General features: G+C 38.9%; 1 protein-coding gene across 10 annotated transcripts in view; it reads left to right on the forward strand.

The window, feature by feature from the left end:
- The window catches only part of Senp7 (SUMO1/sentrin specific peptidase 7), a 132,506-nt gene that overhangs the window by 96,470 nt on the left and 21,877 nt on the right, over positions 1 to 14,159 (forward strand). For all 10 annotated transcript variants that reach the window (XR_003951814.1, NM_001360073.1, XM_030249230.1 and 7 more), the window contains 4 exons: positions 1,229 to 1,380; positions 4,473 to 4,619; positions 8,380 to 8,413; positions 11,838 to 12,017. Coding sequence is in view for 9 of the 10 variants with exons in the window: in NM_001360073.1 (NP_001347002.1) it covers positions 1,229 to 1,380; positions 4,473 to 4,619; positions 8,380 to 8,413; positions 11,838 to 12,017 (513 nt within the window). In the remaining variant the exon portion in view is untranslated. The remainder of the gene's footprint in view (positions 1 to 1,228; positions 1,381 to 4,472; positions 4,620 to 8,379; positions 8,414 to 11,837; positions 12,018 to 14,159) is intronic.

The following is a 14,159-nucleotide window of genomic DNA, read 5'->3' on the forward strand; positions in this document are numbered from 1 at the left end:
TTCCCTGGAACTGGAGTTCCAGATGGTTCTGAGCCACCATGTTGTTGCTGGGAACAGAACTCAGGGCCTTTGCAAGAATAGCAAGTGGCCGTAATCAGTGCACTATCTCTCCAGTCCTCAGAGTAAAAGAAAAGAGTAAGAAAAGTGTTTACAATGGAGTAACCCAGTAATTACAAAAATGCTTCTCGGAAGACAGTTATTATTGTGATGTCGTTGAAGTGGAGTTTTAATGCAGTTTGGTTATTGTCATTAATTTTGATGTACTTAATTCTAATCATAGTCATTTGCTGCAAAAACCCAGAAATCTACAGGGAACACAATGATTGTATCTTTATCTTCTAGCCATTTATTCCCCCTTCTTCAAGGAACAAATGTGACTTAGGGCACAATTCAGAGTGATCTCGAAATACTTAGTTAGAACTAGAATTTCTAAATTCATCTGTTAATTCTAACACTGAAACAAAAAACCTGCTATAATTACTTAAAAACTGCCTGGGCTGGGAATATAGCTCAGTGGCAGAGTGCTTGGTTAGCATTTATATGACTCCCAATTCAATCTTCTGCACAAAAGAAAGAGAAAGGAAAAGGAGAGAACATATAAAATGTTGATTTTGGTTCATAGTTGAAAGAGAGAGGTGAGGAAAAGATTAATTTTGGCTTAAAGTTATGTAGGCTTCAGTCCAGGATCGGGTGGACCCCGTGCTTTGGGCCTCTATTGGATGCTCTGGATAGCAGGCAATGTCAGGAAGCACACACTAGAGTGAAACCATGCATTTCATTCTCAGGGAGCAGAGGGAATGGGCTGGGCAGACAACTCCATGTCCCTTTCTGAAAGCCTCGGTGACTGAAGGATGTTTAGTGACCTGAGGATTGTCCACTGCTAGGCCCCACCCCGAAAGCTCCACTTCCTTTCAGCAGTAACACCTACAGGACCAAGCACATCTCTGAGGACACTCAATACCCAGAGTGTACTGCTTACATACAGCTTTAGTCGTCTTTACATACCTTTATTCTTTAGAATGTAAGACCATAGGAAGCTGCTGTATAATAATGCTCATATGGAATTTGTATGTAACTGCTACTAAACATCATGAAAAATAGGCTAGACTTAAGTTGATATAAATGTATATATATAAATTTAATGTGATTATTAAAGATAATTAGTTAGAAAGTTCTTTTCTTTTTAAGTCATTATTGTGACACATTTAAAATACGTTTTCCTTTTTAGTTGTAGTTTCCAGTGATGAAGAAGGACCGGTTGAACATAAGAATTCAGTAATTCTAAAATTACAGCCTCCTCATGAGATTATGAGTGAAAATCAGGGCACTTCTGACCCACAGTTGTCAGAGCTGACACTCGGTGCATGTGAATCTGTACAGGTGGGTAATTTATCTCTGCCTCTTCATAGGGTAGCAGGGAAATAGTCTAAAAGCGTTTGTTTTGTCTCATTATCAAAGGGTAAAACAACTATTATTACATGTATTTGCTTATCTGTGTGTACTGCGTTGGGATGTGAAAGCCATGGCACAGTTGTGCCCTAGTTTCGTGTCTCCATTATGTAGGTTCCAGGGATTGAGCTCATGTGCTTGGTCTCAGTGGAGGGCACCCTTACCTGCTGAGCCAGGATTCCAGCCCCCGGGAGAATAGTCTTATTGGCTAATAGCTGTTGCTTTAGTAAGCAGAATATGATGATAAAAATTCTGCAGTCCCTGAGTATGGGCTTTATAACAACTTTCCTATTCATTTTAGTGACATCTTTTTTTTTTTTTTTTTTTTAGTGAATATTTTCTTTTCCATGGTTCTCATTGAACTATAACTTTGCTATTTGTCTATTCTTGGAGTAACATGTCTACTTTAGATTATGTCTTGTCCTCACATAATGACCTATCTTCAAATATAGAATTTATAATAAAGTATATAGACCTGATGTAACAGAGGGTTCTTAAGCACTTAGCTCTCTCTTTAAAAACTGTTTATTTTGTGTGTGAATGGCACGTATGTGGAGACCTGAAACTTCTGGGAATTGTTCTTTCTTTTCACAGTGTAGATTCCAGGGACCAAGTATAACTTAGGTTATCAAGTTTGAAGGCTGAGTCATTTGCTGAGTTATCTTGTCTGGCCATCCATGTATAGCTCTTAATTGCTAATTAAAAACGCAGTAGCAAGGAGAGCAGAGTTAGATCCGAGAGGAGTTAGGGGGAGGAGTTGTGGGTGATTATGACCGAAATACATTGTGTATGTTTATGAAATTGTCAAACAATATATAGTATTATAATTCTGTATGAGGACTGTTACTGTGTCATATATGCAGATGGAAGGGTTGGAACTGGTGACTAAACTGAGGGCTTTTACTGTAGCTTTTGCAGAGGTATAATCTTCTAGGTCAAAAGTTTAATCTGGCTTTATATAGAACAAGCACTGAAAACAGACAGGTGCTCTTGTCGTACGTACATCAGTGGCTCTCTGTATAAATGCAGTGTCCTGCGGATGCACAACAAATACTCATCCAAGAAAGTGGCTCATGCCAGCCAGATGTCATCTGTTGCTCTTTGCTAACAACCCTTTAATTTAAAGCTGATTAAAGTCTCTTTCTTTTTTTTTTTTTTGCCATTGAAAAGTATATTAAAACACAGTAGTAAGATTATTATCTTGGTTAATAGAAGCAATTTTGTTTTGTAAATATTTGATCTAAATAGATAGACCTGAGTTTGGGTCTTAGTTTTGCATCTTGCTGAGTACAGGACCACAAGCAAGTTAACCTAACCACTCCAAACTTCTGTTAACTTTATTTATGAAAGGGGCAGGACAGCCTATTTGGTCAGTAGTCACAGAGATGAAAAGATCTGAAATATTTAAAAACTTATTGTAAACTAAAGCACTAAATCTAAAGTTGTTTCTATTGATTTAAAAGCCAAATAGAGCCAGCTAGGGAATAGTGAATTGAAAACAGTGGCAGAAAAGAATATAATTATGAGATTAGTCTTGGTATTTTTTTTTTTGTTTTTTATTTTATTATAGTAAATCCAAACTCAGTATCAACATTTCTGTTGGCTTTTCTCCCTGACTAATCAGTTATTTTGGTTATCTTTTTTTTTTGGCTGTTAAAAAGAATTCCATAGAAATGACTGATTAAACCTAAATTTTGATCTAGAAAATCAAAGCACTTCATGCCAGCCATTAATAAATATTCAAAATATTAGTAGGTACTCAAAATCTGTGGCCAAAGAATAGTTTTAAGCCTAATAATCCTATTTTTATTTTATGTATATGAGTATTTTACCTGCCTGTATCTCCTAGCACCCCATGTGTGTCTAGTGCCTGTGGCCAACAGAATAGGGTGCCTGATTTCTGGAACTCAGAGCTGCAGGTGATTGTGGGCTATGGGAATCAAACCTTGATCTTCTGGAAAAGAAGCCTGAATCTTACGTGCTGCCCCGTCTCTGTAGTCTACTAAGTAGCTTTCAATCTAAACAAGTTGATTGTACCACACGTTACTATACCTTGTAGTTTCTAGAATTTTCAGACTTGAACATAGTGCTTACTGTAGTAGGGTCAGCTCTTCCATGGCCCTAGCAAGCATCACTTCATGTTGTAAATCATGTGCTGTCTTCTGTGGGAAGCCTCGCTGATTTCTCCAGGCGATTCTAGGTTTCTATTACAAAGCTATCTGGTGAAAATTTTCAGTATGCAGTTTACCATAATATAAATAATTACTTACACATTTATCTCTTTCTTCCATGAGACTTACAAATCCTTGAAAATGAAAACATATTCCAACATTTTTATTCTCTGTGATATTTCTGATACAGTGAAAATTAATAAAAATTTTAGAAAGATATTTTACTTGAATTAAATCTAACATAGTCAATTTAATTCAACAAATACCTATGTGTCCACTTGAATTTCCACTGTTTACAGGTTTAAAAGAGAGAGAGAAAGAAAGCATAACTCTTCATCCTAACAAACTCAAAGGTTAATTAGGGAGTTTATTCAAGAATATAAATAAATGTAAAACAGAATAAATCTGGCAGCAGTCCTCTTTGTGTTTTTCTTTACCCTAGTCACTGGCTCTTCTCTTCCCCATTCCCTAAACCCCAAATGGTAAGTAAACAAACTTGTTTGGGTAATAGTAAGGTGAGAGAGTGGCCTTAAAGTAGGAAATTAAGGATACAGTTCAAAATAGGTATCATGTCTGTAAACACATATAAAATAGCCCATAAAAATTAATCTCAATGTTGGTTTCATTTGTACATATGCACAAAGAAAAAAACCTAAAAATGTCCAAGATTCATAGTTGAACAATAAATGTAAAATCTACATTTTATTAAAAAAATCTTATTGACTGTTTTTCTTCTTATTAAGAAGAGTATAAAATTCTTTAGTCATTTAAAGAAGAATTTTATCTTTGAACCTAATTTTCAGCTTTTCTATAATTCTTTAAAATGTTGCACTTATAATTTATACTTTTTAGGTAACATCTGAATTATTTCCATACAATCCTGATGTAGAAAACATTTCCTGTATTAAATCTAATAGTGAAATGGATCTGAAATTGGATTTCATATTTACATGTGTGTATATTGGTAAAATAAAAGGAACTCCAAAAGGTTGTGTCACGGTAAGTAAATCCTATAACATTTTATGTAAAAATCTCCGTAATATTTCACCACATGATTGCCAGAGATGAGCTGAAAGGGATAACATAGACATGCCAAGTGGACAAGGCAGGCCCACAAGGCCTCAGCAGTACACAGAGAGCTACAGACAGCTTGAAATGCTGCAAGCAGGAGATGGAGTCTTCTCAGGAAGAGCCCACCATTTAGTTATCTAATACCAAGTGGTCAGCCCAGAAAGTGTACATACATGTAACCTTGCACAGACTGAGCAGGTTATATTTAGAAGCATATGTGTATCTATGTATACAGATAACGCATGTAGAGAGCAGTGAACAGAGAGGCTATGGATTTGAAAGAGAACAGGGAAGGGTAGGTGGGAGGCCTTGGAGGGAGGAAAGGAAGGAGGGAATGATGTAATTATAGTCTGCTCTCAATATAAAAGAAAAACTTTAAAAAATATTAGTTACCATTTTTTTCACTTTAAGAACAGTGTAAAGTTTGTTTTAGTTAAAAACTAGAACCAACCAACACACACACACACACACACACACACACACACACACACACCCCTCCCCAAAAGATCTACAAACAAGTTAAAGGAAGAATGTAAAAATAACAATTTTTCATGCCAAGACAGCTGCTGCTAATTTGGAATATATATAATTTTATATACCTCATGCGTACATACACACACACACACACACACACACACACACACACACACACACACACACGCACGCACACACACACACACACACACACACACACACACACACACACACACAGAGAGAGGGTACAGAGGTACCTAAAACAGTATTATGCATTGTTTTGCAACTTACTACAGCTATGTTAATTCACTTCTCTTTCCATTTCGAGGTGGGTATCTTTTACGGTTTCCAAGTGTCCTTCATTTCAGTTGTCCTAGTGTTTTGCTGTAAATATCACTTCAGTATACAGTTTCATCATTTCAACAAATGATGCTTCAATAAATGATACTTAAGTTGCCTGCAGTAGTGTCCTTTTGTGGTCTCACTTGCGAGCTGAGGACAGAGGATCCCGGAGCTCGGGAGCTTGAAACCCTGCCTCAAACCAGACGAATTTATCCCTGATTTCAGGAAAGCAGTTTAATAAATCAAAGTAAATTTATGTACTTGAAGAAAGGCTGAGAGAAATTCTATAATATTTAGAATTATGATGGAAGGGCACGTAGGGAGTTCTGAAAATTATAATCATATAAAAAGGGTAAAAGTCTTAAAAATTTCTGGGTCTTCCAAAGATGTTTTATATGTACTCTTTTTCAGACAGAGTTCATGATTCTTTGTAACAGAAATAAAAGAGCTTAGTTTTTTTTTTTTGGTGGGTAAATATATTAGATAATTAAATTTAGTCCTTCAAACATCAGAGTTCCTACTATATTAGACATTATTGTGATTAAGGTAAAATTTTCACTATTATGATTGATAGTTACAGTTTAGCTGGATTAGGAAACTAATGGAAAGTTATGTAAATTAGAGCAGCTTTCTTGAGTTGTTTTGTTATTGAGTGTAGCAGTACATACACTTTCTTTTAAAATTCAGATTAACACTTGTGGTAGTAAGAAAAGACTTCTAGGCACATGCGTTGTTCAGAGAACTGCTCTGGCTGCTGAAGGATATTCGGTATCAGCACTGTAGCCAGCGCTAGTCTTCTGCAAAGAGATGGAAAGTTTCCAGGACAGGCTTTGCTTCAGTATCACGTTCTTATCCCGACATAGCTGGGAGTAGACCCTACACACGCTGTTATAGTAAAAATTCAGATTCTTGTGCAGTAGAAGGCGTAGTAGACCAAGAATACGTGATGGTGTGGAAAGGAAGAGAGAGTGCAAGTGTAAGCAAGTGTAAGCAAGTGTAAGTGTAAGCACTAGAGACATCACTGCACAGTAGTTCTCAGGAATTTTGAAGTAATGTCTGTATAAGTTCTGGAAAAGAAACTAACTTTATATTCATTTTCTAGAGGTAGTACTTTATATTTCTGAGATTATTTTCTGAGATATTAAGTACTCAGTAAAACATGTCAGAATTTAGGAAGGGAAGATGCATACCATAGTATGTATATATGTAAAATAGTTATATAAAACAAACAATGTATATTTGACTACATTAAATTAGATTGTCTTAATTAGATACGGACTTTTGTGACAAGAGCCCTTTGAGTGGGGTTATTCAGTGCTTCTGTGACAGGGCAGTGACTGACAGTCACCTCCATCACTGCAGTAGTACAGACAGCACAAGCAGCATTTGAACTGTAAATTCAGCTCCTGGTTAATTTACCCCATTGCCTCACATTAGGCTTCACTGGCCAACTTACCCTGCGGAACATGAGTTTTGTATTTTCAAAATTATAATATGAAGTCATTTTTAAATTAAGAAAATCATTGACTTACAATTACACCTGTGTTGACATTGGATACTGTGACTTGCCCAGAACTCATTTGCTGTCTATTTCAATTTTATCTTGTGTTTGCAAGTTCTATCTCTGATGTAGTCAACAGCTTCATGAATGTCCTGATCACAGAGAAACTTACCCAATCAACTGTAGGCAGCTTTGTTCCATAGTAAAGGAAAAGCAGTTGTCAAAAAACATGTGCGGTTTTTGTCTTCAGAGTTATAAGTGTGACACTTAGGCTGGATAGACACACAGAAGACAGGCAGAGGAAGTAGTTTAACAATGTAGAGGGATCAGAAAGAGCAAGGATCTCAGTCACAAGAGAGTTCTGAGAAGTGACTGGTCAAGATAAAAGAGGCTGGGCTTCTGCTTGGGTCCTTTGGCAGGTGCAAAGGACTGGTTTATGAGACCTTTGTAGCCATCCTTGATTAAGCAGCTGAGTTTTGTTGTTGTTACTCCGTAGAAAAGACAATCCTCTGAGCGCAGTTCTGGCTAGTCTCCAAAGGCTGAAGGTTCACAGTGGGTGATGACAATTTCAATGTTTTATTACAAAGAACTAGTACATTAGTGCTTTGCTTTGATCAGTAGTCACTTGTGAGTTTGGGTAATCCATAAGAGAATAATCACCTTTTTTTTTTTTTTTTTTTGGAGACAGTTGCCTTGGGCGGTCTCCTGGCATTTCTTTTGGACATTGTCTTTTTCCTTAAAAATTCAGAACACACTTTTGAGAAGTAAGGTTTTACCCTTTTGTTGTTGTTGTTTTGCTTTTCAAGATAGGGTTTCTCTGTAGTTTTGGCTGTCCTGGAACTCAAATATGTAGACCAGGCTGGCCTCAAACTCATAGAGATCTGCCTGCCTCTGCCCCCTCTTCCCCCGAGTGCTGGGATTAAAGAGGTGTGCCACCACTCCCCAGCGGTTTTAATAATTTTTATAAATGAGTATTTTGATAGTTACTTGTACTGTTAAGGACTCGTAAACAACCGTAAGACGAAGTCTTTACATTGAGATAGTTCTTTGCTTTTTTCTTTTTAGTATTTTTACTAAGTACTAAAAATTGAGTAATACTAGCCCGGTGGTGGTGGCATACACCTTTAATCCCAGCACTTGGGAGGCAGAGGCAGGTGGATTTCTGAGTTCGAGGCCAGCCTGGTCTACAGAGTGAGTTCCAGGACAGCCAGGGCTATACAGAGAAACCCTGTCTCGAAAAACAAAACAAAACAACAAAACAAAACAAAAAAATTGATCAATACTAAATACTTGAATACTAAGAAAACTGAATAGAAATATAGAAATGCATTTGGAATAGTAACTCATATTTTGTTTCATATTTTTCTTTAGTTCACAAAGAAGTATATTAAAATCCCGTTTCAAGGTAAGCTACCTTCTACTAATAATCTTTCTTCACTGTAACTTTGAGGATAAAGTAATGGATTAGAAAAGTTCTGAAATTATGTCACAAATTTTCCATCCATTTTTACTATAGAAAATAAGTAAAGTGTAGACCATTTAATAACGTTTCATGTTAACAATTTTAGCAGTTCCAAAAAAAACCTCAAAATGTTTTATAGTACCGAAAGAATATATTATTGCTTTAATGACTATAAACCAAGTATAAAGTACTCTTAATGACTCTTAGAATTAACAAAAATCAAAGCTCGACAGACAAATATTTTGTTACACATGAATATGATTAGGGTAAGAACTAAAGAGAACAGTACAAAAACATGTAGTATATATCTACAAAGACAGAGTTTTTATCCTCTACTGTATAGTAGAATGGAAATCTATCCTCAGCTTAAAGAGACGCAGACTGTTTCTCGTTCTTTCCAAACAAAAAATTTCAGAATAATTAGTGATGGAAAATAAATGGCAGAGAATAATCTCTTTAGAGAGTGAATTATAAGAAGAACAAGGAAGAAATATGTGGGCGCATAACATCAGATATGAACTCGGGTAAAGGAAGCATCGTTACAGCAATGACATGTGTAATTGAAGCAGCTTCAGTTCCTTAGCTACTGCACGTGCAGAATTGATAACCCTGATGTGGTAGCAAGTGTAACAGCTGGATCACCATTTAAGTATTGAGAATACAACAATTTAATAGTCCTTGCTAGAGAACACTCATATGTTTATGACCTTATCATTAATGTAGTGCTGTCCTTGTTCAGCTCATGTTTAGGTAGTCATATTGGTGAGACTTCACAAGTGTAGTTTCTGATGTCCTTAGGAGACACAGTGTCACAGCAAACTCCCTGACCTCTGGCTCTTTCAATTTTTCTGTTCCCTCTTCCACAATGGTCCCTGAGCCTTACGTCAGGTTTTGTGTTGTAGATGTTATCTGTTGGGACTGGGATCCACATGTCTGTGTTTTGATCAATTGTGGGTTTTCTGTAATGGCTTTTGTCTGTTGCAAAGAGGAGTTTCCTTGGTGAGGGTAGGAAATATACTTATCTGTGAGTATAAAGGCAAATATTTCAAATGTAGTTGGGGATTATGCTGGTTTAGTAATGTGGTGGTTATAGGTTCTCCTCCAAGACCCATGACTTCCCTGGCTCTGGGTAGTTGGCTAGGTTTCTAGAGCTAAGCATGATTTCCCGCTTGGTGGTGGGCGGGTCTTAAGTCCCATGAGAGCTGTTCGTTACTGCCAAGGAAAACACCATTCCTTCACCCTTTGGATCATTGTGTCATGCTGCGGGTATTGTGGGTTGGACTGTCGGTTGCTTCCCTCCTTTGGAAGCCGGCACAGTGCTTTTTTGGTACCATGAAAGCTAAGGCTCAGGGTAGAGGCCTTCGGGTCAGTTCAGGTCTGGGGCATTTGGGTGCTGTGTCTGAAGTGTATGGTGTCTTCAGCAGTATAGACTTAACCTTCCACCTCTCAGGGGCAGCCAAGGGCACTAGCCTGTAATGTTTAAGGAGCCCTTTGGATGACCCTGATCAAGAGCTCTAAAGAATGTTTCTCATCTCTGCCATTGGAGTTTTTGCTAGATGGTCTTTGGTTCTTTGAGGAGTATTGTCAGCTCAGATGGGAAAATTTCCTTAAACTCTATATGTATAATTATACATAGACTTACTGTGTATTATAGATAGTTTAGGTTGGTGGTTAATAATATGACTTTTTCAGCTGTCCTCTTACTTTATCCTTTCCCTCCCATGTTTATCTCCCTCTCCTCCCTCACTAGAAACCCTCCCCCATTTTCCCTTTTACTCATACTCCTCCCTGGGTCCCTCTACAGTGGTCCCTTTTTTACTTTCCTGCTTCTACAGTCACTCAAGGCTAATCTACTCACATCAAAAGATTTGAGGCTTGGAGCAGCCAGTGAGAGACAATGTATAGCCTTTATCTTTCTGACAAAGTTTGAGTCTGGGTTACCTCACTCAATAGCGATCTTTCCTAACTCCATCCATTTACCTGCAAAGCTTATACTTTTATTTATTTTTAACAGCTAGATACTATTCAGAATATAGTGATACTCTACTATATTCTGTAGAGTATATGTACCACACTTTCATTATTCATTTGTTGGCTGTAGGACGTTTATGCTGTTTTTATTCCCTAGCAGTTCTGAACAGAGCAGCAGAGAACATGACTGGGCAAGTGTCTGTGGAGGATGTCAAGTCCTTTGACCATGTGAACATTTCCCTTTCCTTCCCTTCCCCTTTTTCCCCTCCTTCCCCTTCTTCCCCTCCTTCCCCTTCCCCTTCCCCTCCTTCCCCTTCTTCCCCTTCTTCCCCTCCTTCCCCTTCCCCTCCTTCCCCTCCTTCCTCTCCTTCCCCTCCTTCCCCTCCTTCCCCTCCTTCCCCTTCTTCTCCTCCTTCCCCTCCTTCCCCTCCTTCCCCTTCCCCTCCTTCCCCTTCTTCCCCTCCTTCCCCTCCCCTCCTTCTTCCCCTCCTTCCCCTTCCCCTTCCCCTCCTTCCCCTTCTTCCCCTTCTTCCCCTCCTTCCCCTTCTCCTCCTTCCCCTCCTTCCTCTCCTTCCCCTCCTTCCCCTCCTTCTCCTCCTTCCCCTTCTTCTCCTCCTTCCCCTCCTTCCCCTCCTTCTCCTTCTCCTCCTTCCCCTTCTTCCCCTTCTTCCCCATCTTCCCCTTCTTCCCCTTCTTCCCCTTCTTCCCCTTCTTCCCCTCCTTCCCCTTCCCTTCCTTCCCCTTCCCCTTCCCCTCCTTCCCCTTCCCCTCCTTCCCCTTCCCCTCCTTCTTCTTCCCCTCCTTCCCCTTCCCCTTCTTCCCCTTCTTTCCCTTCCCCTTCTTCCCTTTCCCCTTCTTCCCCTTCCCCTTTCCCTTCCCTTCCCTTCCTTACATGACCCTGCTTGCCTTTTTTTTTTTTTTTTTTGGTTTTTTGAAACAGGGTTTTTCTGTGTAGCCCGGACTGTCCTGGAACTCACTCTGTAGACCAGGCTGGCCTTAAACTAAGATATCTGCCTCCCGAGTGCTGGGATTAAAGGCGTGCGCCACCACCTCCCGGCTCCGCTTGCCTGTTTTTTAACATGGCCTTTTCCTTTATATATATCAATACAACTAAACGGTCCCTGTAATGTTACTTGTGTTTGTGTGTCTTCAGGGCTGGCCATTTGGTATTGAATGTCCAGTCGGTGTGTTCTTCCCCGGGGAAGACTATTGCTCCCACTCTCATCATTCCTTAGGTGACAGTTTAATTAGGTTTGCTCTTTGACAGCTTCACACATCTTCTTCCCCACACTGCTTTGGGCATGGTGTTTCCTTACTAAGACATACAGTGTATCAAGAAGGTATCAGAGATGGTGTATTCCTAAACAGATTACATTGTTTGCTTTATTTATTTCAGTGTCCACAAATGAGATTTCCCTGACAGTGGACACCGCACGTTTAAAGAGGTTCGGGTTATGGGAAAGCAAGGATGAGGACCACAGCAAGAGGAGCCACGCTATCCTTTTCCTCTGGCTTTCCTCAGACTACCTTCAAGACATTCAGACCCAGCTAGAAAACCCCATGCTAAGCCAGCAATGTGAGTATAAAGATCATTCCGAAATTTCAGGAGAATCCCCAAAGTTAGATGTGAAGTAATTTTTATAAAATAGTTTAATAGGCTATCTTTATTTCATTGGATTGAAATTAATTGTATTGCATTAAAATAATGTTTTCCAGTAACATTAGGTAAATCATTTTAAATATTCATGTGATTTTGCCTGGTAATTTTATCCAGTTATGGAAAATTATCACCTAAAATGAAAAGATACCCTAAAAGTCTTAAATATTTATGTACACTTAAAAACTATATTTTAGTCAGTTATGTCTGGTAATATTCCTTTTTTTGATTTTTTTTTTTAATGTGGAAAGTATTTTTTATTGTCCTGAGTTAATTGTCATCTCCAGGACTTACTATCTCTGTCAGCTAACCTAGGCCTAGTCCTGGAAGCTCCCAGTCTGCATACAATCTAATGCAGGCCTAGAATGTTCCAGCCTGGGAGGCTTTCTACTGGATAAGCTCACCCTTTCTAGTTCTATCTGAACTCTGGTTCAACTCAGCTGTTCTGGCTCAAACTCGTCTCCCGGCTGATCTATTCAATCTGGCTTTTTCTCTCAGCCTCTGAGTTGCTCTGCTTGGCCTCAAACTAACTCCGCAATCTTTTCTAATGTGACTCCTTTTCATTCTCTGCTTTGTTCAGTCTTTACTTGTGTCTAGCTTGTTCTCTTCAATATGTCTCTATAAAACTCTCCCAGCAAAGCTGCCTCCTCCTCCCTCTCCATGCTGCTCTACTCTCCCTCTCAACTCTCTTGCACTGCTGCTCTCCACGAAATCTCCTATATCCTGCACTGAACTCTCTTCCTCCTGTACTGTATGTCTCTCCCTTAAGTAGCTTCCCTCTCCTCCTCTTTTTCTGAGAGTTGGGCATATCCCATTCTGTCACGTCTTTCTCTGATACATAGCTTATTGTGCCACTCAATTAGACATCCCTTTCAAATATGGGTGCTTCCTTCTACAAACTAACTTTACATTCATTCTTTGGGATTAAAGGTGTGTGCTAAGGGCTGACATGGTAACTAGAAACAGGTTCAAATATCCTGTAACAAATATGTGAAACAATTGTTTTGTTATGACATTTTCATTTTTTTTTTTTTGGTTTGGAATTGATTCTCTTTTTCTTTCTTTTCTTTTTTTTTTTTTTTACATATTTTCCTCAATTACATTTCCAATGCTATCCCAAAAGTCCCCAATACCTTCCCCCCCACTTCCCTACCCACTCATTCCCATTTTTTTTGGCCCTGGCGTTCCCCTGTACTGGGGCATATACAGTTTGCGTGTCCAATGGGCTTCTCTTTCCAGTGATGGCTGACTAGGCCATCTTTTGATATCTTTTTTTTTTGATATCTTTTGATACATATGCAGCTAGAGTCAAGAGCTCCGGGGAACTAGTTAGTTCATAATGTTGTTCCACCTATAGGTGGAACAACATTTTCATTTTTAATATACTGTTTGCACTTGTACTTCATTTCCCATTTTTCCTTTCCTCTCCTCTGGGCCCCACCCCTTCAGATTGTCCAGTTCTGCTTTCATGTCATGTCTACATGGCAAGCACATAATTGATGTAGGAAAGTTACTGATTTTCATATGTTGGAGTCTTTATGCTGCTCATTTGATGAGAGTGCCGTGTGTGCATGCACGTGTGCCTTCACCTGTGTGTCTATATGCCTGTTTGTGCAGGTGTCCATGGAAGCCAGCAGGGTGTGTCAGGCGGTTGTGAGCTACTGGACAGAAAGTGTTAACTGATGAGCTATGTCTCTAGCTCTGTTAATTATTTTTTAATGGTCTAGAAGACTAGAACAGTGAATCTGATGGCCCTGGGCTTTTCTTTGTTGGGATATTTCTTCAACCTTGTTGCTTGTGTTAGATCTATATATGTATACATTACATATATAATATTATATATATTATATCTTCTTGAATTACACACACACACACACACACACACACACACACACACACCCCAGTGTAGAGGTACAGGACATTTTATGAGAGTCAGTTCTCTTCTACCCTGTGGGTCCTGGGATATAAAACTTAGGTCCCCAGTTTTGGTGGCTGCCTTCTTTTTTGACCCATGGTAGCATCCCACTAGTATTAGTCTTTACTCTGTCTAAGCACCAAGTC

This window comes from Mus musculus, chromosome 16, assembly GCF_000001635.26.
Source record: "Mus musculus strain C57BL/6J chromosome 16, GRCm38.p6 C57BL/6J".
NCBI lineage: Eukaryota > Metazoa > Chordata > Mammalia > Rodentia > Muridae > Mus > Mus musculus.